The 25,049-nt window shown below is 47.6% G+C and overlaps 2 protein-coding genes across 9 annotated transcripts in view; one reads left to right on the top strand and one right to left on the bottom strand.

Annotated features, from left to right (window-relative positions):
- The window catches only part of ZMYND11 (zinc finger MYND-type containing 11), a 96,289-nt gene extending 81,508 nt beyond the window's left edge, over positions 1-14,781 (top strand). For 6 of the 8 annotated variants that reach the window (XM_045530780.1, XM_045530779.1, XM_045530783.1 and 3 more), the window contains 9 exons: positions 1,743-1,830; positions 2,696-2,751; positions 3,772-3,849; positions 4,682-4,800; positions 7,594-7,801; positions 8,203-8,271; positions 9,015-9,287; positions 9,900-10,085; positions 12,711-14,781. In XM_045530780.1, the coding sequence (XP_045386736.1) occupies positions 1,743-1,830; positions 2,696-2,751; positions 3,772-3,849; positions 4,682-4,800; positions 7,594-7,801; positions 8,203-8,271; positions 9,015-9,287; positions 9,900-10,085; positions 12,711-12,833 (1,200 nt within the window). In that variant the 3' untranslated portion in view covers positions 12,834-14,781. The remainder of the gene's footprint in view (positions 1-1,742; positions 1,831-2,695; positions 2,752-3,771; positions 3,850-4,681; positions 4,801-7,593; positions 7,802-8,202; positions 8,272-9,014; positions 9,288-9,899; positions 10,086-12,710) is intronic. The other 2 variants (XM_045530784.1, XM_045530781.1) reach the window with 1 other exon arrangement.
- Positions 14,782-20,154: 5,373 nt separating this feature from the next.
- DIP2C (disco interacting protein 2 homolog C) overlaps positions 20,155-25,049 on the bottom strand; it is a 169,788-nt gene continuing 164,893 nt past the window's right edge. Inside the window, exon 37 of the mRNA XM_045530775.1 lies at positions 20,155-23,162. Within this exon, the coding sequence (XP_045386731.1) occupies positions 22,910-23,162 (253 nt within the window). The 3' untranslated portion in view covers positions 20,155-22,909. The remainder of the gene's footprint in view (positions 23,163-25,049) is intronic.

Below are 25,049 nucleotides of genomic sequence, written 5' to 3'. Positions count from 1 at the left end.
CATTTCCAGGCACGGTTGTCTCGGGTTAGCAGGGTTTTGTGGGAATTTCTCTCAGGGAAAAGTAGAACATAGAACTGATCTATAGTTTTGGGAAACGACAGAGTGAACAAAGTAACGATTATGATTAGAAAACTTTTTAAAGTTCTTAATTTTACCTACTGTAGGTGGGGATTATTAATGAGTGTGTAAATACTCAGTTACAAATTAAAACAAAATCCAGTAGGCACATAAACATGTTTCCATTCAGGGCTGCTGAATTACTAATTTTGTGCCTATGTGTCATGTTGAAAATTTAAAATCTTGTGGTTGGCCGTATCAGCCTATGGGGAGACCATAGGAGTAATTTCAAAATCATTTTACAAGTTTCCTAATTCCCTTAGTAGCTGAGAAAGATTGTGGCTGTGTTACTTCAATTTAAGATAAAGGTATGTGAAAGTCATTCCCCTAAAGTAGCTAGCAAATCCTGGAACAAGAAATTTGAATGTTACACCTACCCCAGATTTCACAGCCCCCGGCATAGCCTTTCTGCCGCACTGCAAGGCCTCTGAGGAACACGTAGGAGCCCAGCCCTCCTGCCCTGTCCTCCCGTTCTGGGCCCGTCCAATCCACGCAGACCTGCACCAGCGCTAGCGGGTTAACGTGTCCTGGCCTTGTGCTTACCAAGTGCTGTGAGCAAAGTACTGTAAGGAACATTAATAGGAAGACATGTCTTTTACACTTTCAGGAGTCTATAACCCAGACCAAATTATGAGCCATGATTAAGTGCACAACTCAAAAGAAGGTGCTTGGAGAGAGCTGTGGGAAAGTTATTATTGACTCAGGTGTACTTTGGCTCCCCTGGGTGAGCTCCCGAGTAATACCCGTGCCTGAGTTTACTTTAGCCCGATATGCTCAGAAATTCAGGGGTGGAACTCGGATACAGATATTTGTAAATAACCCATGTCACTGTGAATGCCACACAGGAAGTAGGTAGCTCAAACTGGGGGAATCTGGGAGGCCTTCATGGAAGAGATGGTAATTGAGTTGGGTCTCAGGACCTCAACAGGCAGGAACTGCATGCACAAAGGCAGGGAACAGGAGGCCTTAGCACTGCAAGTAGTTTTCAAGCCAGTTTCCAAATTATATCACCAGGATAAGAAAACGCTGCCTTGCTACTTCTAGGTAACTTTGTCATACCCCACTTGCAAAAGTTTTGCCCACTTACGCCCCCCAAAACCGTCAGATTTCTTCTGTAATCCTCTTTGGCAGCCCAAGGCAGAGCTACAGAGATTCCAGTGAAGGAGGCCTTCTTACGTGTGTTGCTCTGATACAGGAGAAACCCTGGCATTGCCTTGGTACCTGCAGGAACACCTGAGACTTTGTGTTAAATTATTTGTGAGTCCGTACCTAGTGCCAATTCAGAATTAAAAGTATGTCTTAGTGAGTGTGGTCAACTGTCACAGAGGCCAAGAGTTCTGTTTTTAATCTCGGTTCTCCTGTGTTATGAAGAACGGCGTGTCGTTAGGATCTCATTGCCTGCACTGATCCAGCATTCGTGATTCATAAAGCTTAGCAGCAGCTTCTGTCACTGCTGCGGAGTGAAGTGGCCAAGCCACGACGTCCACGCGGAGCAGGCGTGGCCACAGGATCCCTGGCCCACCCCTGCCCTGCACCGCGGTGTGGAAACTGCTGGCGTCTTTCACGCAAACCCAGACAGCGTCTCCCTAGTGACCCTTTGGCCGTTCTGTTTTCTGCCCCTGCAGAAGGTGAATGAAGGGAAATACCGGAGTTACGAGGAGTTCAAGGCCGACGCGCAGCTGCTCCTCCACAACACAGTGATTTTCTACGGAGGTTGGATATTTTTTTCTTTCGTGTGCATTTTTAAAAATATCTTTTATACGCCATGTTGAGAACTACCTTTTATAAAACATTACATTCAAAAAATACCTTAGTGATCTCTGTAAGTAAATAATAATGTTCTAGTTTAAATTTCAGAATATTTGGTGATAGTTATAGCTTATGGAATTGACCGGCTACAGGCAAACTTTTGGTACAGTAAATTGTGAAAATATATTTATTCCTTGTGGTTTTATCCATATTTGTTTTAGCTGAGAGGCTTTTTATAAACACTTTGATTAGAGCCATTAGTATCTGTCATTCAAAGGTAAGGTCAGTCTATACCTAGAGAATTAGGGATTGTGTTGGCGGTAAAATAAAAGCTGCCTAGAGAGTTTTATTTTGCTGCCTTATTTAAAATACACACTTTGGGCTGGGTGCGGTGGCTCACACCTAGAATCCCAATACTTTGGGAGGCCAAGGCACGAGGATAGCTTGAGGTGAGGAGTTGGAGCCCAGTGTGGGCAACATAATGAGATCCTGTCTCTACAAAAAATTTAGGAATTAGCTGGGTGTGGGGGTGCCCGTAGCCCCAGCTACGCAGGAGGCTGAGCGGGGGGCAGCTTGAGCTTGGGAGTTTGGAGGCTGCAGTGAGCTGTGATTGCACCACTGCACTCCAGTCTGGGCAACAGAGCCAGACCCTCCCTGTCTCTCTCTCTCTCTCTCACACACACACACACACACACACACACACACACATTTGGATTGCAATGGCATATACCCACTTTTGCAAACTGAAAGAAAATAAAATGACTATTACTTTTTATAGTCTTCTCTTTCCAGATTACTGCTTATGGGTAATATCTGTCTTTAATTACAGCAGACAGTGAGCAAGCGGACATCGCGAGGATGCTTTACAAGGACACCTGCCACGAGGTACCGTTCATGCCCAATGATTAAACTCTTGCTGTGATCTGAATTCATTTATTTCAGGATTCCACTCTTCTTATGTTCAGCTTAATCGTGCTGTTTCCTTTAAGTGTATGTTCATGTTTGACATGCATGGGAAATAACACAAATAGAGAAAATAAAATTTCTGGCAAAACTGTTCAGAGAAAAATCCTGGGAGTCAGATCAGTTACTAAAGTAACTTCGAGGAAACTTTCAACTACCTTAGGAGCTGTGGTGTTAGATGATGCTCGGGAATGTGTCACACTGGGCACTCAGTGAACGCTGCCCTCCTGAGTAAATGCTTCAGATTTGTGTCCCTGCTAGACTGCATGGGCAAAGAAACCACCGGACCACAAAGTTCATAGTTATAGAATAAATGAAATACATTCAACGAAGTATATTTTTGGCAGGCTTTCATATTTGTAACACCAGTAACTGTTATCTGCGAAAGTTCCTCAGTTTATATAAAAGTTTTGTTTCTTGAATTAATTTCAAATTTGACTTTTGCTTTTTATTCATTCAGAAAGTGTTTACTGAGTGTCTACTATGTGCCAGGCAGGGTGTGAGGAGGAACAAAGAGGTGGTCAAGGTGCAGCTTCCTGCTCATGGAGCGGGACAGGATAAAAAGAAACAGATAAAATACGTCTCTTTACAAGTTGTAAAAAAAAAAAAAATGTGAAGCAAGAGACTAAAATGGAGACTGAGGCAGCATGAGGACTGCGGTCCTTGGACACTGTGTGTAGCCTGATGAGAAAGTTCTGGGGAAACGTCCCGTCCGAGTGCTGAGTGGAGCAGCCCGGGGGAGGGTCGGCTGATTCCAAGCGCTGAGACCAGGGAGAAACCAGAGTCTTCCAGCAATACGCATTGAAAAAATGCAAGCTTAAAGGATTATGTAAGGAATAAAATTCAACACTATGTACATATTAATTTACATGACTATATTTTCTATAGTTTAATGTGCATGTATATTTTCTGTAGGCTAAAATAGTTGGTTTTCTTTTTCAGCTGGATGAACTACAGCTTTGCAAGAATTGCTTCTACTTGTCAAACGCCCGTCCTGACAACTGGTTCTGCTATCCTTGTGTAGGTGAAATTTTATGATTTTTATCATTTCAAGTGTATAAAATTTTGCTCTAAGAAAGTTTTATTTCCAGTTTCCTTAAAGATTATAATCCTTCCTAAATAGTTTCTAAATTATGTCATAGTATATATGGTTTTAATGAGTATAAATAACTGAAACAGAGGAAAAATGTTGATCCATTCCTGATTTTAAAGTGAGGTATTTAGTAAGAATAAGCACTGGGTCCCTTGACAGATAATGAGGTGAGCTTTTGCTTTTCCTTTCCTTCTTTCACGAGAGATACAAGGCTTTGCCTGTGTCTATGGCTATAGAATTTCCCCTCCAAGGGCTTGGTTGCAAGAAGGTGCTGAGCCTCTGCGTGTTGCAAATCAGCATCCTCAATGCCACCAGCTTGCAGGGCGCTGAGAGAAGCCAGTCTCCTGAGACTCCACTGTGTGTATCAGTCCCTGGAGGATGATGTGCAAATGGAGAGCTCTGACTCAGGAGATCTGTGTAGGCCCTAAAATTCTCCCATTTCCAACAAATTCCCAGGAAGTGCTGATGGCCCCGGGCCCACGCTCTGTGTGCCAGCCTCATTCCAATTCCTGCCTCAGCTGAGAAATGAGGTTCACAGCACTACTCTTAGGCAAACATGAATATTTTGCTGTTTTACTTGAAAGTAAAATCAACCAATCCCAGGAAAAAAATCTTATGTGTTTAGGAGTTACAAAAGAAATATTTTCAAAACAATAGATTATACTTGACTTAAGAGGGTTCAGCATTAATGGTATACTTGCATTTAATACTTTAAAAGTAATACTTTATAAATAACAAAGTAAAACATTTTATTTCCAGATACCTAATCATGAGCTGGTTTGGGCTAAAATGAAAGGTTTTGGGTTCTGGCCAGCCAAAGTCATGCAGAAAGAGGACAATCAAGTGGACGTTCGCTTCTTTGGCCACCACCACCAGAGGTAAGGCACAGACCGCGCTTCCGGAAGTCCTTAAATCCTACAGTATCTCCATCAGAGACGGTATGAAGTTTATTTAAATTGAAAAAACAAAACCAGCACATAATTATACAACCAAAAATGATTTCTACAAATTATACTTCCAGATATTTTTCAGATATTGTTTCTTAAACAGGACATTTTTAATAACTGATTCTGTTGGCCCTCAACAGCATGTCAGTGCTAAGACTGAATTCAAGGGGCCTCAGAATGTGCCCATTGCAGGACATAGTGATGACTTTACTGTTGTTTCAGCCATCGAGTAGAAAGGGAGTAGTCATCTTGTGAATAAAAATAAAAACCATTTTATTACTATACAATTAGCTTGAATAGTTAAGTGTCTCATATAAAGAAAGACTGATAAACCGTAGGGCTATAAAATTACAACTACCTCCATGGTGGATTAAGGCCTTAACATTTATTGAATATTGAAAATTAGAAAGTATAAAATATTGTCATCATAATGTCACTGAGTTTAAAAATGTGAATTCAAGTTTTGTAAGCTATCATAGAACTCAGATTAATAAGTCTAATACATCTTCAATAGGCAGAAAGAATTTGCATGCCATTTTTTAGTTCCTTTAACACAGATATTAAAATAAGGGGAAAAAAATAACAAAAGTCAAGGACATGATCTAAAAGTCATGTTTTGCATAGGCTATGAAGGAACAGCCCCTGAGTGTCTTCTGTAGACGTCATTGCTACAGAAGCTGCAAAGTGAGGGGCCTCATTTCTCCCCGTAGTGAATTGTTACTTACTCTTCTAAGTGCAGTTGTGTTCTTCCATAGATACACACTTAGCTGACACAGCTATCGTGTCAAAAGACAGTTAAATAGTGACATAATGAAATGCTTCAGTACACAATGTTTTAATTGTACCATTATTAAGTGGTAATTTTTAACATTAAACACTTCATACATCACATTCAGTTACTTCAATTTCTCATCCAAACAGGGAGGCAATGTATTCTCACTGCGGCAGTGAGGATCGTGTCCTGCCGGATTCACCATCCTCTGCCCTGATCTTGACACACTAGTCGGGCTCTCAGAGTGCTAGAGTGAAATAGGGGCCTCTGAAGAGTTTCTGTAAGGTTCAAAGAAATTTTTAAATAGAAAGATGTAAGCATGGTACCTGGCACCTAGTGAATACTTAGCAAAAGTTAGCTACTATAATACAGCTACGCAAAGAACTTGGGGGAAAGTTTGCTTCATTTTTTTTTTACATTTCATTAAATAAAACACAGTTAACTTAGAAAAACAAAGAATTGACAGTTTTTTAAACAAATCTACTAGGTAAGGTTGTAAGATTCTTAGCTACTACTAGGTAAGAACAATCTGATAATTAGAACTTTGTACCTATATATTTTCCTTGTCAGTTTATAAGCAGCTGTATAGTATCTTCAACCATGAGTGATATTTTATTAAGAATTCTGTATACCACGCAGAAAATATTTCTAAGTAACATTTGAGCTAATCTATTTGGGTCTGTAGAGTAAGTTTGTCACCTGAAAAGAGAATTAAAACATCAAAGTACATTTCCAGAGGGCTTTTCCCCTTAAGCTTCTTACTTCCTGAAAGATTTTTACCTACACAACTCTGACCAGATGGGACTCTATCTGGGCAGAACTGTAGGAAATAAAAGATCTAGAATGTTACTGTATAATACAGAATCATTTTCCTTTGCTTTTCCTGGATACAATATGAGCAATAAGATGTTTGAGGTGAGTGATTGGTTAGGACGTACTTTAAAAATTGCTTTAAAATATTTCATTTATTGAAAACAAACTTTATGAAATTATAATTTTGAACTTTTAATTATAAAAGCAACATATTATTCTCCAAAAGGTTATGGCTGAAAAGAAGCCATTTGTTGTAAGTTTTGATTAGTGTACTCTGGATGGTCCATTGTATCATCACATCTAAGTGGGAGAAAAAATTCAAACGAACGGTTTTGTTTTTTTTTTTTTTTTTTTTTTTTTTTTGAGACAGAGTGTCACTGTGTTGCCCGGGCTAGAGTGAGTGCCGTGGCGTCAGCCTAGCTCACAGCAACCTCAAACTCCTGGGCTTAAGCGATCCTACTGCCTCAGCCTCCCGAGTAGCTGGGACTACAGGCATACGCCACCATGCCCGGCTAATTTTTTCTATATATATTTTTAGTTGTCCAGATAGTTTATTTCTATTTTTAGTAGAGACAGGGTCTCGCTCAGGCTGGTCTCGAACTCCTGACCTCGAGCGATCCACCCGCCTCGGCCTCCCAGAGGGCTAGGATTACAGGCGTGAGCCACTGCGCCTGGCCAAACGAACGGTTTTGTACCAGTCCCTTCTGTACACTCAGGTAGATCCGCTGCTCCTTCCTATACTCTGAGCAGGTTGGAAACCTCCAGGAAAAAATGTGACTGTGAGTGTGTTTACACACCAGAGCTGCATTAGGGAGGTTCTTGTAGGATTTGCAAGATTCTGCCTGCCAGAGAGAAAGACATAGATGATACGGTCTGACTGTCTTAAGGAAGCTGAATCTTTCTGCTGCAGGGAATTGGAGGATGAGGTGGCCCAGGCCAGGAAATCAGGTCTAGGCAAGAAAGGAGGAGAATGTTTTAGGTTCATTTACCAGGGGTCACTGGACCATTTTATTCTGCATATATTGAGACTATTCCGAATTGAATGCTCATATGGATAGAGTCAAATTAGACTATACCTCTTTTTATCATACTTACCTTAAGCTGTGTGTGTGGGGGGGTGTTTGCCTTTAATTTCCTAGGGCTTGGATTCCTTCTGAAAACATTCAAGACATCACAGTCAACATCCACCGGCTGCACGTCAAACGCAGCATGGGCTGGAAAAAGGCCTGTGACGAGCTGGAGCTGCATCAGCGTTTCCTTCGTGAAGGAAGATTCTGGAAGTCCAAGAATGAGGACCGAGGTGAGGAAGAGGCGGAATCCAGTATCTCCTCTACGAGTAACGAGCAGGTGAGTTGCGTCTCAGTGAGGAAGTACCTACCTGTGAAATGGGAACATCTTAGTGTACACTCCTCACTGTAACGAACAGATTTTGACACTTTTTCCTTACTTTTTTTTACATTTGTAAAGTGCTCTGCATGAATAAACCAAAACCAATTCCAATAAATAAATAGATATAAGCACCACTGATCTTGAGCCTGACGCTCCGGGGTGAAAAGAGTTAAGTTACACTGCGGGTCTTTGAAGATGCACACACGCTTTCAAGCCCTCAGTTACCAGAACAGTAGCTAAGTCGGTGCAAAAGGCACTAATTTACTCTTCTCCTCTGCGGGTCCACTGTGAGTATTTTCAGCAGAGAACTATCACCTCGTGTCTGGAATAATATGATATTACTTTTATGATGCCCACAGCTGAAGGTCACTCAAGAACCAAGAGCAAAGAAAGGACGACGTAATCAAAGTGTGGAGCCCAAAAAGGAAGTAAGTCGCGAACCTCGTGGGGTCCAGGGGGCAGATCCAGCGGGAAGTGTAGTCAAGACGGTCACTCCTGGCAGACACTTGTGAAATTCGGTCACCACCGGACTTTGCTGTCATTCTGTTACAGGAAAATAGCGCACACACGCTCAGCGTCATCGGGCTGAGTGGGAGGGGCGTGTTGATGCATTTCCTGGGAACTCTGATATTTTTTCATGGCATTATTAAAAACAAAACATTCATCCAATAAATCAATTACGCCCACTTTCCAAAGCTGGAGGAGACTATGGTTAAGCTCCACCTTTTAAGAGGATATGAGCCCTGCATGTTTTAAAACGTAAATCTGGGCACAGTTCAAATGTCTATTCAGTGAGAAGTGGTTTAGAATTAATGGATATAGTTCAAAGAAGCTGAGATCATTTTAAGTTGATAATAATTTCATATCCTATATGATAATTTTTTGCTTAGCCTATTTTAAAAGCAGATCTTATGGTAGTAACATAAAATTATAAATGAAGTTCTGTTTAAAATGGTAGCTGTTAATGGCATTTTTTTTCCATTCAGTGGTTGGTTTTGGGGGTGGTATTTTTTCTAATTATAAAAATAGACATAACATAATCTACCATCTTCATTACATCTTTTTTAACAGCAATTGTTTATTATTTTGCTGTAGGAATATTAGAGTATTCCTGAACTAGTGAATCCCATTATTTGTTCGTCTGGCATCTCCGCCCTTTCTCCCCCTGCAGGAACCGGAGCCCGAGACGGAAGCCGTGAGCTCCAGCCAGGAGATCCCCACGATGGCCCAGCCGGTCGAGAAGGTCTCAGTGTCCACCCAGACCCGGAAGCTAAGTGCCTCTTCCCCCAGGATGCTGCACCGGGGCACCCAGACCGCGAGCGACGGCGTGTGCCAGAGCATGTGCCACGACAAGTACACCAAGGTCTTCAACGACTTCAAAGACCGGATGAAGTCGGACCACAAACGGGAGACTGAGAGGGTCGTCCGAGAAGCTCTGGAAAAGGTAAAGCTCATCCTTGCGGCAGGGGCCTCTCCCGTGGCCGGTGGGCGCCTTCCCCGTCCACACCAGCCAGGCAGCAGCAGCTTTTTTTTTGAGACAGAGTCTCACTCTGTCGCCCGGGCTAGAGTGAGTGCCGTGGCATCAGCCTCGCTCACAGCAACCTCAAACTCCTGGGCACAAGCGATCCTCCTCCCTCAGCCTCCCGAGTAGCTGGGACTACAGGCATGTGCCACCATGCCCGGCTAATTTTTTCTATATATATTTTTAGCTGGCCAGATTATTTCTTTCTATTTTTAGTAGAGAGGGGGACTCGCTCAGGCTGGTCTCGAACCCCTGACCTCAAACGATCCTCCCGCCTCGGCCTCTCAGAGTGCTGGGATTACAGGCGTGAGCCACCGCGCCCGGCCCAGGTAGCAGCTGCTTAAGACTACGAATATAATACAGCCAGTATCTTCTAAGACATTCCAAGTAATAATGATACTTTTCTTACCTAAAGTTCTTATGCATCTTACTGAAATAAAGGGAAAAGGAACATCACTTCAGTGTTCATTGCAGTGTGGACGGCCTGTGTCGGTTGTGAGCTCACGCCCTGTGGGTTGACGTCTTTCGTTTCAGCTACGTTCTGAGATGGAAGAAGAAAAAAGACAAGCTGTAAATAAAGCTATAGCCAACATGCAGGGTGAGATGGACAGAAAATGTAAGCAAGTAAAGGAAAAGTGTAAAGAAGAATTTGTAGAAGAAATCAAGAAGCTGGCCACGCAGCACAAACAGCTCATTTCTCAGACCAAGAAGAAGCAGTGGGTAAATATCAGTGTTTCTTTTGAATTTTATTTCTGACGGCACCGCAGGGGTGACAACAGTCAGTGCAGAAGGAGCACGTGGCACAGGCAAAGTTATTTCTGAAATAAGATCAACTGGGAGGTTGTCAAATTTAATTAAAAGTCCTAAAATCTTTCAACCCTAGATCCCCCGTTACTGGGTACTGCTCAGAATTATTTTAAACTGAGATTTTAATACTTTAGTATGTAGCGTATTTAGTGCAAATAATTTATATAACTTCTCCATCTATGCATATATTTCACTTTGGTAAACTGGCTGGCCTTGACTTTCACCTGCTGGTTTCTGGTAGGTAATATCCAAACTGTGAAATTATAAATGTAAATATCAATAAAAAAATGAAAGATTTTTTCAGATTTCCCTATACTTAACAGTTATGCATTAGACCCTGTTACATTAGCAGTAATCTTGGTCTCTCACACACTCTCCCGTGAGAGATAAGACGCTCCCCGGAGCAGAGACGTGAAGGGCTGTGTCCTGCAGCCTCTGTGCGCTGCGAGGCATGGGGAGAGTTTTGCCTCCAAGAGCTCATAACTTGGTTTCAATTTTAATGAATCACTATATAAAGTTTTGTGATAAATTATATTAATTCCTCATCTTCACAGCCTACATTACGTAAATACATGTAAATGCTTTAAAATCTGTGATAAAGATTTGGCAACAAGGCAGAGGAAAACTTAGCATATAATTTAAAAGAATATATGCAGATACCTTGGTAGGGAGAACTGGTGAATAATGAAACACAGGTTAGATGAGAATTAAGATGTGCTCAAGACAGTAACAGCAGAATTGCCCAGAGCTCGTGTCTGTGACGATTCTAACCTCACGTAGAGGAGAGAAAATGAGAGAGCAGACACGCCAGCATTAACGGGAAGAAATCCCTGTACGTTGACTAAAGAACCGAGGAAACAGGAAGAGGAGGTGATAATACTCACAATACTTTATAATTGTAATCACTTTACCACTGTGAAATAGCTAACGTTGGTATTTTTATACCCTTTTCTTTTAGATGAGAAATTTGAGGCTTATGCTATTAAACAGAATGATTTAAAAACCAGGTTGGCAGAGCTGGGACTGCTCACGTTGTATCTGGTAGACGGGAGGTGAGAGGGTTAGACACCTTGCAGAGCATCGTCAGAGACAGGACAGGAAGCCTGTAGGGAACCGCACAGAACCGTAGTAGGAGAGATTGCGTCTACACAGAGCGGGAGAGCAGTGGGTACCGGGGAGACCTGGGCAGGAACGGTGCTGTTTACAGTATTATTGAACAGTGAGGAAACTCGGAAGTTAAGTAAACTTGGTCTGAAGTCACCAGCCCAGCTGGTGGCACAGGCCCCAGATGTGCCCCCTGACCTGGTTCATCCAGGCTGTTTCCAAAGCTAAAGGTACTCTCCACACTTCTCTAAATTTACTGAAGTTGCAGTTGCTAATAAGGTCACAAAAAAAATCTTAAAAGATTACCTTTAAAAGAAGATAAAGCATAATATACACAGTAAAGAAGAAAACTAGGGTAGAATTTTTAGGTAGCAAATGTAGGCTATTCTCCCTGGGTCTTCCCGCCAAGACTCTGACCCGCCACCCCCTCTGTGCCCACCTTTATCTATAAAGCTTACACATCTGTATCCAAGACTCTGTCTCTCATCTTCCTCACCATCATCTGTTCAGCCTCACTGGGGGTGTCCAGGATACCACCGTTATTTTATCAACTCCCCAGCTTGGAAATTTAGCTTTGCTTTTCTTGCTGTTTTCTTCTCCTGTGTCCGAAGAGTCCAACCTGGATACTGAGGACTTTAGACCAGAACATTCTTGGAGGGGGGGCTGCCCACTGCAGGGTGCTTGGCAGCATCCCAGGCCTCCATCTGCCGTGGCACCTCCTCCCCTAAAGTCGTGACAATCAAAAATAGCTCCAGATGGGGCCAGGCATGGTGGGTCACACCTGTAATCCCAGCTACTCGGGAGGCTGAGACAGGAGGAGCATTTGAGCCCAGGGGTTGAGGTTGCTGTGAGCTACGATGACACCACAGCACTCCAGCCCAGGCAACAGAGTGGGACCCTGTCTCAAAAAAAAAAAAAAAACCTCCAGATAAAAGGCAACGGCTGAGACTTGGCCACTAGATTTGAGGTCATACGTGACCTTGCTAACGGCACATTCAGTGGCGTGGTAGGGAGAGACTGCAGTGACAGTAAGAAGGGACAGGAAGACAACAATGAGGAACAGAGCATTCAGGAATTCTTTCAAGAAGTTTGGGAGGGGTACAGAGAAATTGGGGTGGTAGCTGGAAAGGGAGGTGAGGTCAAGAGCTTTCTACGGAAAAAAAAAAACAATTGACGTTTACGTGTTGACGGGCATGACCCTGTGCTGACGACAAAAACAGACGTGGTGTCGGGCAAGCTTGCGTTTGCTGCCAGGCGGGTGCACGGCCCCAGCCGCCGACGGGGCGGGAATGTGTCGGAGTCTAGGGTCGCTGGTACCAGCTGGAGGCTGAGCCAGAAAGGCCTTTGCGAGCTCAGCCTCACAAGTCCGCAGCTGCGACCAGCTCTTGCAGGGTCAGTCCCCGTGCTAAGTCGCTCCCGGCTTCTCGTCCGCAGTGCTACAACTGCGAGGAGGAGGCCATGTACCACTGCTGCTGGAACACGTCCTACTGCTCCATCAAGTGCCAGCAGGAGCACTGGCACGCAGAGCACAAGCGCACCTGCCGCCGGAAGAGATGAGGCGGGTCCCGCGGCGCCTCCCCGTGACCGCGCTTTCCAGACACAGCGGTTTTTGTTTCCAAGAAGCCAAAATTGTTTAAAATTTGCTTCCCATTTTGCACCAGCCTTTAAACACTTTTCGTGAAGAAATTTTGCACAGTAGTTTAAAATCTTTTGTTAATGCTCCTCCGGAGTTTTTCAGGGGGTAAAAGTAACACCAGTGGAGGGTATTATTTTAAAGAAATTTTAATTGAGAATTTGTTGCATTTTCAGCAAATTTTAAAACATTTTTAGGTTTTACAGAGATTTTAACCTTTCAACAACAGACCTTTAAAAAAAAAAAACAACAGGTGAATACAAGTGAGTTTAACAAAGAAACATTTAGGATAGATCTGAATGTAAGAACTACAGAACTGTTTCAGAAGTAAAACATACTACCTTGATGTGACGTTTATTTCTTAACCTTGTTGAGCTGGTTTTGTTCAGCTTAATTTACTGTTCAAAGGCATTATCTGTTGGTCATGCCAGTGGGTATATGATTGAATTTAGGGAACAGGGTTGACACAGCAGGGCTAGTCCTGCATATTTTTTCTTAAATATTTCCCAATTGTGTTTTTCATTATTTCTTTTCAATATATAACTTTTATAACAAATTATTAGCTTTGATCTTGTAGTTTAAAATTGCAGGGAACTGGGGTAACCTTTTACTGAGCTGGATCTTAGAGAAAATGAATATTTAAATTTTAAAGTTTGCACATTTCATCTTTGTCCTGACATATGAGTGCTTGTAACAAAATAAACAACAAAAATAAGAAGCCAAAAACTACCTTTATCCATATGTGAAATTACAGATGAGGCATACAAATTTCTTTACTGTTTCCCTCCCCTCCCCTCCCCAAATACCATCTAAACTGCCTATTATCTGGTGTCACCTCGTGAACTGTAAGTTAATCCTAAAGGAAAAGAAAGCACTTGCCTTTCACAGAAGCCGTTATGTTTGTAGTAATGGATCATTGCCTCCTAACGACTCCATCACTGTACACAGAATGAAGAATAATGCATGTTAATTTTCTTGTATTAAAGATGCCGTGATTTGTAAAAAGTCTGTATTTTGCGGAATGTCCGGATTAAGAAGCATTACCAATAGGAATGGATCGATAGTTGAATGATGATTTTTTTATACATAGATATATAAAAGACAGCCAGGAAAACTTACTTTTCTTTAAAAGTAATCTCACAATTTGTTTTGTTTTGTTTTTTTCAAAGACTGCTCTTAGAGCAAGTCGAATTCCCATTTATCATTTACTTATTTTTTGAGGTTAGAGAAATAATTTGTAAATATTTATTTAGACCTTTGATATTTATTAAAGCAATTACTCACAATGGAAGTGAAAGAATCCGGAGAAAAGCCTTTCTGAAAGTTTTTTCCTCCAGGTTGGTCAGGGTCGCTCTGAAGATAAACATGTAACTCAGTCTTCTGTGAAATATCATCCATCCAATCTCGATGCCGTTGCAGATGGTGGTGACACAAGTTAATTGACAACCTACTGCCAAATGGTGCACAATATTTTGTAAAAAGTACCCGGGAGCCCCATTTCCTCCGATGTCTCTAATTACGCAGTAACTTGGCATCACTGGTCCCGCCCTGTTGCCGTGGGGCGAGTCAGTGTTGCCACGGTGCTGGGCGCTGAGGGAGACGTCAGAACCACACGCTTAACCTCCTTTCCTTGATTTTCAAGTTTTGAAACTTCGATCCACCCCTATGAGAGCAAGTTACTGTGGACATATTTTTGGTGTGAAATCATTCCAGAGTATGTAATATTTAACTGGTAGCTGCATGACAGTGAGATTCGTGTTACTTTGGCTCTTTTGTCTGTTGACACAGTTGCACATTTCCAAGTTACTACAGCGTGAAAACTGTGTGTTTAAAAAAAAAAAAAAAAAACAAAATTTAAAAAAAGAGATTGTGGCCTGGTTTTGTAAAAGTTTTAGGTAAAATTACAATTGATTGTTTTAGGAATCATTATTAAAAATTTCCTGCAAATCATAAAGCTATATCAAGGTGTTGAGCTTCGCCACTATGCACATTGTAATTACTCATCGTGGCTGTCCAGTTCTATGATGCATTCTGGCATTTTGTAAGCTGCTCTGACTAGCAATATATAGATTCATTTAATGTGTTAACATTGGTTAATAAATGTATTTAAAAAAAAACTGGTTTTAATTGTTGATTTAGTCCAGTCCCCTAGACGAGTGGTCCCCAACCTTTTTGGCACACAGGGACCAGTTTCAGGAAGACAATTTTCCCACATATCAGAGGGACAGGGGTATAGTTTTGGGATGATCAAGCACATTACAGGTATTGTGCACGTTATTTCTATTATTATTACATTGTAACATAATGCAGTAACTACACAACTCACCATAGTGCAGGGCATGGATGAACACTGCACACATTCTAAGTGAAAGAAGCTGGTCACAGAAGACCATGTGTTGCATGATTCCATTGGTATGAAATTTCCAAAATAGGTGAATCTAGGGAAAATGAAAGGTGGTTTCCTGGGGAGGGTGGGGGAAGGCAAGTGGGCAGAATGGGATTGACCCCTAATGGGCACAAGGTTTCTTTTGGAGTAACGTGTAGAAGGAAATTGAGGAAAAAGTCACTTTCACCCAAGGTCCCTGAACAATTGGGGAAGCACATGTCTAAGTTCTGAGGTCCCCAGAGGCCCATGGTATGGGGGTAGGGGCTTCTCTGCAGCGCCCGAGTTTCCCAGGGGGATGCTGAGCCTGGTCACCTCCACCTGCAGCTCATGTCAGTCTGTGCTTGAGCCCGAGCCCTCCGACTCCTGAGAGCACCAGAGAGACGCTCGGCTCAGAGCCCCTAACCCCTCCCGGGAAAATGCGCCCTGCACAGTCAATGCTCAGGGCTGCTCGACAGACCCCTGTTGAAGAACAGACCTGCGAACAAGCATCACGGCATCATTTCCTGCTAAAGGGCGTTTCTAAATGGCTCCGATTTTCATCCCACGGTGGAGTCCAGGGCACCTCAGCAGTGCTGGGATGGGAAGGTCCCCAACAGATGGTGTCTCCCAAAGTTCAGCGTAGAGTCGAGATACCAAGAGACACGGTCCGGGTGGTCACCTGTCCCGTGAGGTCCAGGAAACACAGTCCGGGTGGTTACCTGTCCCGTGAGGCCTAGGAGACACAGTCCGGGTGGTTACCTGTCCCCTGAGGCCTGGGAGACACAGTCCGGGTGGTGACCTGTCCCGTGAGGCCCGGGAGACACAGTCCGGGTGGTCACCTGTCCCCTGAGGCCCGGGAGACACAGTCCGGGTGGTCACCTGTCCCCTGAGGCCCGGGAGACACAGTCCGGGTTGTTTCCTGTCCCCTGAGGCCTGGAGACACAGTGTGGGTGGTTACCTGTCCCCTGAGGCCCGGGAGACTCAGTCCGGGTGGTTACCTGTCACCTGAGGCACGGGAGATACAGTCCGGGTGGTTACCTGTCCTGTGAGGTCCAGGAGACACAATCCGGGTGGTTACCTGTCCCGTGAGGTCCAGGAGACACAGTCTGGGTGGTTACCTGTCCCCTGAGGTGAAGGAGACACAGTCCGGGTGGTTAACTGTCCCCTGAGGCCCGGGAGACACAGTCTGGGTGGTTACCTGTCCCCTGAGGTCCGGGAGACACAGTCCGGGTGGTTACCTGTCCCCTGAGGCCTGGGAGACACAGTGTGGATGGTTACCCGTCCCCTGAGGCCCGGGAGACACAGTGTGGGTGGTCACCCATCCCATGAAGCCCAGGAGACACAGTCCGGGTTTTTACCTGTCCCCTGAGGTCCAGGAGACACAGTCCGGGTGGTTACCTGTCCCGTGAGGTCCGGGAGACACAGTGTGGGTGGTTACCTGTCCCCTGAGGTCCAGGAGACACAGTCCGGGTAGTTACCCGTCCCGTGAGGTCCGGGAGACACAGTCTGGGTGGTTACCTGTCCCCTGAGGTCAAGGAGACACAGTCCCGGTAGTTACCTGTCCCGTGAGGTCTGGGAGACACAGTCTGGGTGGTTACCTGTCCCCTGAGGCCCGGAGACACAGTCCGGGTGGTTACCTGTCCCTTGAGGCCCAGGAGACACAGTCCGGGTGGTTACCTGTCCCTTGAGGCCCGGGAGACACAGTCCGGGTGGTTACCTGTCCCCTGAGGTCCGGGAGACACAGTCCGGGTTGTTACCTGTCCCCTGAGGTCTGGCAGACACAGTCCGGGTTGTTACCTGTCCCCTGAGGCCCGGGAGACACAGTGTGGGTGGTTACCTGTCCCCTGAGGTCCAGGAGACACAGTCCGGGTGGTTACCTGTCCCGTGAGGCCCAGGAGACACAGTCGGGTTGGTTACCTGTCCCGTGAAGCCCAGGAGACACAGTCCGGGTGGTTACCTGTCCTGTGAGGCCCAGGAGACACAGTCCGGGTGGTCACCTGTCCCGTGAGGTCCCGGAGACACAGTCTGGGTTGTTACCTGTCCCCTGAGGCCCGGGAGACACAGTCCGGGTGGTCACCCGTCCCATGAAGCCCAGGAGACACAGTCCGGGTGGTTACCTGTCCCGTGAGGTCCAGGAGACACAGTCTGGGTGGTTACCTGTCCCTGAGGTCCAGGAGACACAGTGCGGGTTGTTACCTGTCCCGTGAGGCCCAGGAGACACAGTCTGGGTGGTTACCTGTCCCGTGAGGCCCGGGAGACACAGTCCGGGTGGTTACCTGTCCCGTGAGGCCCGGGAGATACAGTCCGGGTGGTTACCTGTCCCGTGAGGTCCGGAAGACACAGTCTGCGTGGTTACCTGTCCCCTGAGGTCCAAGAGACACAGTCCGGGTGGTTACCTGTCCCCTGAGGCCCGGGAGACACAGTCCGGGTGGTTACCTGTCCCGTGAGGTCCGGGAGACACAGTCCGGGTGGTTACCTGTCCCCTGAGGTCCGGGAGACACAGTCCGGGTGGTTACCTGTCCCCTGAGGCCCGGGAGACACAGTGTGGGTGGTTACCTGTCCCCTGAGGTCCAGGAGACACAGTCCGGGTGGTTACCTGTCCCGTGAGGCCCAGGAGACACAGTCGGGTTGGTTACCTGTCCCGTGAAGCCCAGGAGACACAGTCCGGGTGGTTACCTGTCCTGTGAGGCCCAGGAGACACAGTCCGGGTGGTCACCTGTCCCGTGAGGTCCCGGAGACACAGTCTGGGTTGTTACCTGTCCCCTGAGGCCCGGGAGACACAGTCCGGGTGGTCACCCGTCCCATGAAGCCCAGGAGACACAGTCCGGGTGGTTACCTGTCCCGTGAGGTCCAGGAGACACAGTCTGGGTGGTTACCTGTCCCTGAGGTCCAGGAGACACAGTCCGGGTTGTTACCTGTCCCGTGAGGCCCAGGAGACACAGTCTGGGTGGTTACCTGTCCCGTGAGGTCCAGGAGACACAGTGCGGGTTGTTACCTGTCCCGTGAGGCCCAGGAGACACAGTCTGGGTGGTTACCTGTCCCGTCAGGTCCGGGAGACACAGTCCAGGTGTTTACCTGTCCCCTGAGACCCAGGAGACACGGTCCAGGTGGTCACCTGTCCTGTGAGGTCCGGGAGACACAGTCCGGGTGGTTACCTGTCCCGTGAGGTCTGGGAGACACAGTCCGGGTGGTTACCTGTCCCGTGAGATCCGGGAGACACAGTACGGGTTGTTACCTGTCCCGTGAGGCCCAGGAGACACAGTCCAGGTGGTCACCTGTCCCCTGAAGCCCGGGAGACACAGTCTGGGTGGTTACCTGTTCCGTGAGGTCCGGGAGACATAGTCCGGGTGGTTACCTGTCCTGTGAGGTCCGGGAGACACAGTCCGGGTGGTTACCTGTCACCTGAGGCCCGGGAGACACAGTCTGGGTGGTTACCTGTCCCGTGAGGTCCGGGAGACACAGTCCGGGTGGTTACCTGTCCTGTGAGGTCTGGGAGACACAGTCCAGGTGGTTACCTGTCCCGTGAGGTCCAAGAGACACAGTCCGGGTGGTTACCTGTCCCGTGACGTCCAAGAGACACAGTCCTGGTGGTCACCTGCACAGGGAGGGCTGGCTCTCTGGCTCATGATGTCCCTTCCACTCAGTTCCACTCCAACCTGCAGCAGATGAGCAACTGGACAGCCCGTCACGGGTGTCCGGGTGGACCTGGCTCCTGCACCTTCATGTTCTTCCTTCCCTTCCCCCACTTTCAGTATACACAACTTCACCGTGGTTGCTCTATTCCTCCTGAATTAAGGATGTCTCCCTGGGCCCCCACCTGGACCCCAGACGCGGTGTTTCATAGGCTTCCTTCGCACATGGTGGAGAGCGAAGGGAACTATGTTTTCTGCCCAGCCATGCTGTGTGACCAAACTTTCTGACATACTTTCTACCTTTCACAAGACACAGTGACACTTGATTAGCCGAGCAGAGTGGGGGCGTTGGTCCCAAGAACTCAGCCTTGTGCTTGTCGGGGGGGGGGTGGAGGACACAGAACAGAACAGCACGTAGAAAATTCTACACCCACACACAGGCACTCGGACACATGCACACAGTCTAAGGGAGGGCTCCGCAGGAACGAGCCCCTTGGTTATCTTGTATCTGACTCATTTTTACATCCTGCAATATTCTTGCAACATTCTGTTCGCTTCCACACGGCCAGGTGGGTCTCACACCCGCCATCCACTCTCAGACCCCACAGCACCGACCCCTGTCAGCAAGGGATGGTCTTGACCATGAGTTGGGGGAGGGCACGAAGGTGCTCAGATTAACCCTGTGCTGTGTGCAGATTGCATTCTACTGGTTTTCACGTGTAGGATTTATTTTTTCATAACCATTAGGCTGAAGGTCAGTGGACCCACTGCTGCTTTCCAAAAGACAAAGCCATAAGAAGTCTCACATCTCTGACAAAACGTACAGCCTTGCGTTGTCCAAGGAACAAAGGCGATTTGGGTTGGAACAGTCAACCAGTCCCACTTCCTGATACAAAGGCTCCTTGTCATTGAGCTGTCAGAAAGGATTCGCCCACAGGACTCACGCTGTTCATCCCGAAGTCACCAATAATCTGAACACTTGCAGCAAAATGTGAACAAATATATTTGGATATATTTAAAAGAATTAAAAAAACATTTCACAAAACATTTGTTGCCATAGGAATTATTTTTAGCAATAAATGCCCACATCAAAATTTAAACATTGTTCAAAGTACGATCACCTGTACTAAGTTATGCGACAAATCATGTAAACAGAGTCACATAGGGTTTCCCTGTCGGAGTCACTTCCTTCCTGGGATTGAAGCCGTCCCAGACATTTTTTCCAGGGGACCAATTAAGAAACTGCTATTTTCAGAGCAACAAAAATAAAAGCTTTTATTTGTTCATTTGAATATAAAACAGGCGTTATCACAGATGTACAAAGCATACTGGTGGTTTAACATACAAGAAGGTTGCTGTCCTTTGCACATAAAAATTTTGTTTGAAACCGTGATTGGTCGAGTACATGAATTTCTCTAACCAGTCACCACACTCTGAAATAACGCTGCTAACATTCAACTGATAAAAGGGACCGTTTCCCTTGGGTAAAGTGTCAAGCAGGATTAAATATATATAATAAACAAGCACCATGAGGAATCTGCTCCTGTTTGGTTAGGTCTGTGTCTATGTGTTCGTTGTGTACCCTCTTTTTGTGCAAGTTGATTACACGGTTTTGTCTGACTTCAAAAGCACAAGGTCACAAGACAAACATTTTTTACATTCTCGTGAATGATTTATCTACAGTACAATTTCTAATACAGAACGATCCTTCTTTATTGCTGAAACTGGTGGTACGTTAAGTGTCTCCTCTCTCCTTTTTCTTGCACATCTGAACTTCGATCCCAGCCCACCAAATTTTTTGAACCTAAACTCTAACGTCGGCGATGACAGGATGCAGAAGAGACTATTGCTGCTTTCACAGCCGCCCTGCAGCGTCACCCCCTGAATGGAAAGTGGATCTGGTGAAGGTTTAAACCGTGTCTGAAGTGACATCTACGTTGTTTGCGTCCTGACTTAAGCTGGACCGCCAAACTTTCCCTGCACACTGCAATCACGTCCAATAATCATTATCTTGCCTGAAACCTTACGCCTACCTCCCCCTGAAACCAGGTGGTCTGTGTAAGAAAACGTCTTTCTCTGTGTGGTGGTTTCCCCCGTAGGAAGCAGAAGACCGGGAATGTGTATCTGACGCATGGAGAGAAATACACAGCAATGAAGCCAAACTATCTTAAGAATCGAACGATCTGTGGAGACGGAAGGTGCACCATGTATGCAGACAAATGTAAGAAAATGTGCCACTTTTTTTTTTTTTTTTTTTTTAAACAATCAGCCTTGGATCTCAGAAGTCAAACAAAACTCTTTTAGCAAAGGGCTTCCTGCTGGCTGCACTCAGCAAAGCCAGACAAAGACGCTGCCCGAAATGCAACGAAGAAAAAATCCAGACTGTGCCCGGCAACATCTCAGCCACACGTACTAGTGCCGGGAGCTGCCGCAGGGTCCTGTCGGGGAAACTATGAAATAAACCTCTTGGACTGCAGGTACCTCCCCCCCTTGGTTGGCTGCGGACAGGCCAATTCATCCAGAAGTGCAGAGAGCAGCCCCGAAAGGCGTGACCGCCACAGAGACAGAGCCCGGAGCCGTACTCCTCCCTCAGGGGCAAGTGACGCAGCTGGGAGGACCCCTCGCTCCAGCCGGGGCTGTGATGGTTCCCTGGGGGTCGTGCTCCCCACGAGGGAACCCCAGAGACCAGGGGCTCACGCAGAGTCGGCTGGGTCTTAAGATGAGGGGACAGTCACCTCTGTGAGTTCTGGACACTGCCCCCTGCACACCGGCCATCCGAGGGGACCCACACAACCGTGCAAACAACCACAGAACGTCCTCCTCTCCACACCCAGGACCAAACAAGGTGACACTAACGAAAATGATGAAAACACTGTGCAACGAATGCTTGCAGCTAAGGAAACAGAGCCATCTGCCCACCTAAGCCCTGCGAGTGTGGCCGGCACGTGCTGGCACGAGCAGTCACCGCCGTCCCCACGCAGGGCGGAAATAGTGCACATTCAGCTCGGACGCAGCGGCACCGGCTGTCTGGTCCTGGAGGAGCTTCCGGAAGTTGCCGGCGACTGCTGGCGACAGCAGAGTGAGAGAGATCGGGGAGGGCACACCATGCACGTGACAAGCTCTGCGTTTTAAACTTTAAAGTCTCCTTTTTCATTAGTGAATTTATATCTCATATATATATTTGTTGTGATACTATCCACGCAAGATAATACAACACTTTTTTATATTAGCAAACATTACAAGACTTTAATATTCTTGAATGTTTTTCTCTTTTATACTTCTAAAGAGATCAAAATAAATTAAACGTTTTGTACATAATTACATATTGAGGAAGTTAACTTATTTTATCTTTTTAGTTTAGTACAAAGGTATTTGCAAGATAATTGCCGAAATACACCTTATTTATAATTTCTTCTCACTCTATGCTAACTTCCAAAGGCCATATGTCAGCCTTTGTTTCTTCAGCACATTTCTGACAAAGAAAGCTGCTAACATCTAATTGCAAGGTGCTATTTTGGAAGGTTTTCTCGTACCTCAATAAACTTTCCTAAAAGGATGAGCTCTAGCAATGGCTTAAATTAGTAACAGATCCATGTCATTAGGATTTCATGACACATTAAAACAGAAAACAATTCTTTGTCACACTACATAAATCGTTTAAAAGAACCCATCTGGAGGGCAGGATTTTTTTTTTAATTGCTATTTCGGCTTAACAAAATACCACATTTACGAAGAAAGCACTTATTATCCAATAATTAAAAAAAAAAAAAGAAAAGGAAACGAAAGTTTTTGAAATGGGCTTTCCCAACCAACTGAAGGCAGTAATCCGAAGTCCTTCTGAGCAAAATTCAGCGGTAAATTCACATTTCGTCTCCATGGCGACGGTGGCTGCCGTGAGGGGTCCTCCCCGCCCCTGGCCCGCGCGGGGCTCCGCCGCGGCGACGGTCGCCCGCCTGCAGGTCTCGCGGGCACCGGGGACGCGCGTCCGCACACGCCCGGCCGGCTACATGTTGTAGGCCACGTAGATGGGGTCCAGCTGGTCGGCCAGGAAGCCGTCGCGCAGGTGCATGCGCTGCTTCTCGCCGCGCGAGTTGATGGGGATGACGCCGATGTCCACGACGACCACCACGCCCACGATCAGGTAGTGCTCCTCCAGGACCACGTTGGTCACCAGGGGCACCAGGTCCAGGGCCTCCTGCTCGGACCCGTCGAGCTCCACCACCACGACCAGCAGGTTCGTCCAGGTGAACACGGCGCTGAAAGACAGAGAGAGACACGTTAGGCGCCGCGGGCTGTCACACGGGGCGGGTTTCTTTGCCGGACACCTCCGCTCGGCGGACGCCACACCTGCCTGAGGCTCCCGACAGCCACGCGCGCAACGGTCCCGGCAAAGCACCGCGGCTGGCGCTCTTCCGGCCTCCGCGCGGGGCGTCCTCCTCCTCCTCCTCCTCCTCTTCTTCCTGCGTGTTCGGGTTTCCGCTCCTTGGAGGAGTCTGCGCTCCGGTCCTGAATCTCTGCTCCAGCTGCGCGGAGCAGCCGGCCCCGCACCGAGGACGCGGAGCGCCGGCACCTGCCTGCGACGCGCCCTGGGCCTCGGCGTCCCGCTCCCCGCTCTGGGGCCAGGCGCGCGCGGGGGCGGGGTGCGGGGGCGGGGTGCGGGGCAGCCCCGTCTGCCCTCCGCGCCCAGGTCTCCCCGTCCCGGGCCCGCACCCGGCCTGCAGCTCGGTCACCGTGCCGGTGGGGGCGACGCCGGGCGCTGGGCTTGTGCTCAGGGGCCTCTGCTGTTGCGAGGACAGGACACGGCAGGCCAGGCCTTGGGTCCCCGTGGAGAAGAGCCGCTGGGCGCACACCCGGCCAGCCCGCCCGCGGCGACCTGGGGACACGACACCGGGTTCCGTCTGAAGCGCTGAGCTTGGGGACGACCAACACAGCAGGAAGATTTGTCCAGAAGCGTTTTGTCTCTCATCTGGCTGCTTTTCAGCAGGAAGGGCTCCAGAGTGTTCAGCCTGCCCGACTGCCAGAAGCAAAAGCCCAGTACTTGACATCATAACCACGTGAACTCTGGAGAGGTGGCTTTTAGAACTGGTCGTTTACGGCCGTGGTCCCCAACTCCAGGGACTGGTGCTGGCTGGTGGCCTGTTGGAACCGGGCCTGTTGGACGTGGCCCAGGTGAGCGGCGGCCCGGGGACCTGTGTTGACAGCCCTCCCATGGCTCTCGGCACCGCCTGAGCTCCCCTCCCGTCAGATCAGCGGTGACATTAGATTCTCACGGGAGCCGGAACCCCACTGGAAACGCGCATTGGAGGGATCTAGATTGTGACTCTTTGTGAGAACCTAACACCTGGTGACCTGGTGGAGCTGAGGCGGTGACGCCAGCGCTGGGGAGTGGCTGCATCGGCAGAGAGGTCTGACTGCACCATAAATGTGATGCCCTTGAATCATCCCGAAACCACCCCCCTCCGCAGTCTGTGGAAAAACTGTCTTCCATGAACCTGTCCCCGGTGCCAAAAAGGTTGGGGGGGAACACTGGCTGAAGGGCCCCGACACTCAGACCTCGGCACTCACGGTCTGCGTGGCTGCTGCGGGCAGAGGACCCTGGGCTCCGGGCTGTGGGTGTCTGCTCTCACGCGTGGCAAACACGCTCACCTGCAGCTGGAGGGGGCGTGTTCTGGGAAACCCACTGCCGTGCTCAGCGCGGCCCGCACGTGTTGGCACGAAGGGGAAACCGAGAGCGAGCTCGGCGGTTCTCTCCTGGACTCTGCCCTGTGGCGGCTGCGTAACTAAGGACACGGTCCTGCTGACAGATGTTTCCAAGACGACGTGGCACTTAATTCCCACACGTGGCTCCTGTGACGTGAAAATGCTGCTCTGCGTGGCCCACGGGAGCCATTCTGTGAGTCTGTGAGGCCAGGTTCCGTGAGCCTCTTGGGCACTTTGGTGTGATTTTACTGTGGCGTCTGGAATCCACGGCACACCGACGGTGTCAGAAATCAGCCCGGCTCTGGCAGGCAGCGCAGCAGCCTAGGGACTTGCTCTGCTGTCACCCGGGTGCCAGGTCTGTGGCAGCTGTGTCGGAGCCCTCCTAGGGCAGTGCCTGCCACGCTGACCCCGAGATTCGGCTGGTGAGACTCGCAGCGTGGAAC

Source organism: Lemur catta, chromosome 18 (assembly GCF_020740605.2).
Source record: "Lemur catta isolate mLemCat1 chromosome 18, mLemCat1.pri, whole genome shotgun sequence".
Classification (NCBI taxonomy): Eukaryota; Metazoa; Chordata; class Mammalia; order Primates; family Lemuridae; genus Lemur; species Lemur catta.
Note: the sequence above shows the minus strand (reverse complement) of the source record. Positions and strands in the feature narration are given on the sequence as shown.